Source organism: Besnoitia besnoiti (genome assembly GCF_002563875.1).
Source record: "Besnoitia besnoiti strain Bb-Ger1 chromosome Unknown contig00152, whole genome shotgun sequence".
Taxonomy (NCBI): Eukaryota; Apicomplexa; class Conoidasida; order Eucoccidiorida; family Sarcocystidae; genus Besnoitia; species Besnoitia besnoiti.
Genome location: NW_021704030.1, coordinates 759 through 6,135, shown reverse-complemented (window position 1 = coordinate 6,135; position 5,377 = coordinate 759). Strand labels below are relative to the sequence as shown.

General features: G+C 36.9%; 1 protein-coding gene across 1 annotated transcript; it reads right to left on the bottom strand.

Moving 5' to 3' along the window:
- Nucleotides 1-1,331: 1,331 nt before the first annotated feature.
- BESB_029600 (cytochrome b6 subfamily protein) lies at nucleotides 1,332-2,071 on the bottom strand (the record flags this gene model as incomplete). The annotated part of the gene is made up of 2 exons (XM_029361628.1): nucleotides 1,332-1,556; nucleotides 1,922-2,071. 2 exons carry the CDS (start codon nucleotides 2,069-2,071, stop codon nucleotides 1,332-1,334), a joined length of 375 nt encoding a protein of 124 aa, XP_029214705.1.
- Nucleotides 2,072-5,377: the final 3,306 nt, after the last annotated feature.

Genomic DNA, 5,377 nt, shown 5'->3' with positions numbered 1-5,377 from the left:
GATCTTGAAGGTCTTTGTTTACCGGATCCAAGTTCTTGTGCTTTTCATGACCATCATGTTAAGTGCATTAGCAGAGCATAGTTAAGATGATAACTATTGTGGATATAGAACCAATTGAACACCATGTATTAATATAACAAAGATAATCAGGGTAATCTGGTATCCTTCTTGGCATAACGTTGTGTAGTTATATGAAGCGTACATTCCTTAATTCTGGAACAATAGATTATGGTTAGGTAGTGGAACAAGGAGAGCGTCTGTTGTACATAACACTAGATACAAGGAACTTGACAAGCATTAATAGATTTTATAAACGACAAGGACATGAGTCTACTGGATTTTATAATACAGGGTTGAACTGTGGGTTAGTTTCAATGCCCAAGGCAGAGCACTGGATTGGATACCCAGGGAACTGTGCTCCCATTAATAAGAATCATATTCTAAGTCACCAGGCATGCAATACCAATCAGATAACAACTGAAGCTAGACTCCATGTTACACTTACTAAAATGGGATTCCTAGGTTGATATAAACTACCTTTTTCTGGGGAGTATATACTACGAGTTGGACTACTGGTTTAGATCTTGAAGGTCTTTGTTTACCGGATCCAAGTTCTCTTGTGCTTTTCATGACCATCATGTTAAGTGCATTAGCAGAGCATAGTTAAGATGATAACTATTGTGGATATAGAACCAATTGAACACCATGTATTAATATAACAAAGATAATCAGGGTAATCTGGTATCCTTCTTGGCATAACGTTGTGTAGTTATATGAAGCGTACATTCCTTAATATCTGGAACAATAGATTATGGTTAGGTAGTGGAACAAGGAGAGCGTCTGTTGTACATCAACACTAGATACTGCTAATACCACTGTAGAGGTATAGTATATAATCCCTGCCCGGTGCAGTAAAATGTAAACGGCGGCTGTATTATGACGGTCCAAAGGTAGGTAAATCCTTGTCGGGTAATTATCGTCGTGCGTGAAAGTTGGTCCGACTCTTCACATGTCGTTTATCTAAAACTTTCTTAAATAGAATTATCTTTGAATATGAGGATCCAGATGGCCCGACGGTTAGACCCTGAGCACCTTTACATCCCTTAAATCATATACAGGATCAAATCTTCCTTGAGCGACTCGACAGGCACTAGAGATAGCGTGAAAGCTCTTTTGATTTCCATGAACGGAGTTACATATTAGATTCTCTTCGCTCCCATGGTATTTAGTAAGTTAACATTGAAACGTATCCAGTGTAAAGTTTGAACGTAATCCAGCTTTACCTTCTATGTTGTTATGTTAACCAAATAAGTTTCATCGTTGTTGATATTTCATTGACATGTTGATAACATAAATACTAACAAACCACCGGTTTTGGATGGGATTACTTTTAACACCGCATAATATGCTAAAAAGTACCATTCAGGTACGATATGAAGCGGAGTTACAAACCGGTTCACTGGTATGGAGTTATCTGGGTGCGATAATTCAATCAAACCAAAAGCCGTTTGTAAGAAAATTAAACCAATTAGATAATATGGTAGATAGGGAACAAACTGTCTCCAGACGTTCTTAACCCAGCTCACGTATTACATCTGACGGTGAACTAGCGTTCCTAACTGAATCTTGTTCAATAACAAGGGAGTAATGAGCCGACATGGAGGTGCTGATACAATCCGAGGATTAGAACTCCCAATATTATCTGACCTGTTATCCCCGGCGTACCTTACGACCGTTATATGATTTAGAGATAGAATGTAATGTGGATTAATATCCACATGGTTTCTACAAAGTGTAGATATAAAATAGTGAATGGTTCTGTAAAGATCTTGCATAACATACCTTTAGATTTGCTTAGCATTATAGAGCTTGTAGGCATGTAAGTAACTAAAGAACTATAGATACTTTGAGTGAAGAATACAAGGATAGCTCCAACAATAACATGGCTAAAATGTATACCAGTTAAGATGAAAAGTCCATTACCAAATGCATTATCATTAATATAAAGAGATAGTCCTAAGTATTCCGTACAGACTAACATTAAGAAGGCGACTACCAAAGTGAATGTCATGATATTCGTACAGCTTGTATACAAATGTTGGTTTTTCAAATATACGCTGGATACCACTATACTTAATGCAGAGCATAGTTAAGATGATAACTATTGTGGATATAGAACCAATTGAACACCATGTATTAATATAACAAAGATAATCAGGGTAATCTGGTATCCTTCTTGGCATAACGTTGAAACCAAGTATATGCATAGGGATGAAAATTAATAAGATACTACCTAAGAAGACTACAAACCAGATGCTTAAATATGGAGAAGCACCGGTATTTACATGGAATAGATTTACAGTATCTCCGAACATATCTCTGCTATAGAAGATAAAGCCACATATAGTAGCTAGTACTGCACCAAGAGATAATACGAAATGGAAATGAGCTACAATATAGTATGTATCATGTAGGGCAATATCCATACCAGCGTTACCCATAACTACACCTGTAGTACCACCTAGAGTAAACAATAGGATAAAACTAAGAGCAGCCCATAGATCTACAGTTCTTGTAGTTGTATGGCTAGCCATATAGGTACCTAACCAGTTGAAAATCTTAGTACCGGTAGGAATTGCAATCATAATAGTCATAGCAGAGAAATAAGCTCTGGTATCTACCTCTAGACCGACTGTCATCATATGATGTGCCCATACTAAGGAACCTAGAATAGAAATACAACCCATAGCTAAGATCATAGATTGTCCCGAAGACAGATCTAGCAGCATACATAGATAATGTCTGCGAGACTACACCAAAAGCAGGTAAAATTAGAATGTATACCTCTGGATGTCCGAAGAACCAGAATAGATGTTGATAAAGTACACTATCACCAGAATACATAGAATCATAAAATTCAGTGTTTACGTGTAGATCAAGAAGGATCATAACTAATCCACCAGTAAGAATAGGTAGAGTGAAGACTAACATAAGGGCAGTAAATATGATAGCCCAGATATATAGAATATAGTTCTTAGCACCAGCATTAGAACCCATGAAGACGCAAGTACCAAGGAAGTTAATAGAACTTAAAATACTACTAATTCCTAGTACTGCAAGACCTCCGATAATCCAATCAGTTGCCTCTGGATTTAACACCATCAAGCTAGTACTTAGTGGAGGATACATTGTCCAACCAAGACCACTACCAAACTCGGAACAAATACTTTGAGTTAACAACACAGAACCTAATGGTACTAGAAAATAGGAGATCGCGTTAGTTCTTGGGAAAACGACTTCCGAACCACCAATATATATTGGTACAAAGAAGTTACCATATCCTCCGTACAAAGCAGGCATTAAGAACATAAAGATCATAGCTAGGCCATGTATCGTTATTATCATTATAAGTAGCTATCGTCTCTGTACAAATGATCCGCGATCCAGAACTGTATAACTCAAATCGAATAAACAAAGACATTATAGTTCCTAGAATACTGAAGATGACTCCGGTTATGAGATACAGACAACCAAGTTCTTTATGATTGCAGTACACCACCACCCACTGGACTGCTTAAGACAGCTAAAAGTGTTGGATTTCAATATCACGGTAATCATGTTTGCTTGGAAGCTGTAGTCATTATAACTATTGATTTAGTATAAGCATAGAACCAATCCGTAGTAAGATATACGATAGTAGCTAATCTACCATATAAGATATAAGTCGCTTGTGGAATAGCACTACCAATAATAATCAAGAAGATCATACTGTATACCCAAATAATTACCCATCCACTGACTACATTTCGAGTCATAAAATGTTGTCGTATCAACATTCGAGTATTCAAAGCTCGAATTTCAGATAAAAGAGCTAAGTTAATGAGAGAGGACATAAATACTAACAAACCACCGGTTTTGGATGGGATTACTTTTAACACCGCATAATATGCTAAAAAAGTACCATTCAGGTACGATATGAAGCGGAGTTACAAACCGGTTCACTGGTATGGAGTTATCTGGGTGCGATAATTCAATCAAACCAAAAGCCGTTTGTAAGAAAATTAAACCAATTAGATAGGATAGACATTTAGCATCGGTCATTAACATATGAGGATAGAAGGCTACTTTAAGTGCGGAATCAATACCTGCAGGGTTACTAGAACCATTTAAATGTAAATAGAAGATGTGTAATACAATTAGAATGCAACCTACAAAAGGTAATATAAAGTGCAATACAAAGAATCGTTTTAATGTTACATCAGATACATAGTATCCACCGAGTAACCAAGGTACTAAATATGGTATTGGAGAAAGGAGATTAGTAATGACTGTAGCACCCCAGAAACTCATCTGTCCCCATGGTAGTACATAACGAGGAAAGCAGTGGCTATAGTAAGTAGATATAAAACTAAACCAGACATCCAAGCAGTAGTTAAATAACTATAGCTGGAGTTATACATACCTCGAGACATGTGTATTAAGATACACAAGAAGACGAAAGAAGCAGTTGTTGCATGCAACATCCTAAATTCCCATCCTGCTGCTACCTCTCTAACTAGATGTTGAACACTAGCAAATGCACAAGATGCTTCAGAAGTATATCGGAACGCTAAAGTGATACCTGTAATTATTTGGAGTACAAAGGTAATTGCAACTAAGAAACCAAAGTTATAAGATGAATTTAGATTGAGAGCACACCGATAAAAGACGAGGTGTGCCCGGAATAGACTCATGGAAATTTGGTGTGTTCTCGAAACCATGCTAGCACAATAGAACTTCGTTAAATAACTACATATTAAAATGAGCGCATGTAAACTAGTCTTAAAAACACCGCTCGTCACGTAACAAATCTCAAATCGTACTGTAGATTTTATATATGTACCGTAACTATAACCATGGTGACATCAATGTTCACGCTCAATCTTACCATACATAGTACTTTTTATGATCCCAGGCTGGTTTAATAAGTCAAAGTTTAGCCGGGAAGTTAGCGTCTAAAATATATAACCGATAGTCTCAACTTAGATGCACAGATGGACATAATTAATCCTTGTACGGTTTGTACCTACTTGACTCCTCAGTTTAAGTTAAGGAGTCCTTTGTTTACAGCTTGTACCGTTACTTTCAGGAGCATACCGTTAAATTCGATGATCTTATGTGTTCACTCAAATCGAATAAACAAAGACATTATAGTTCCTAGAATACTGAAGATGACTCCGGTTATGAGATACAGACAACCAAGTTCTTTATGATTGCAGTACACCACCACCCCACTGGACTGCTTAAGACAGCTAAAAGTGTTGGATTTCAATATCACGGTAATCATGTTTGCTTGGAAGCTGTAGTCATTATAACTATTGATTTAGTATAAGCATAG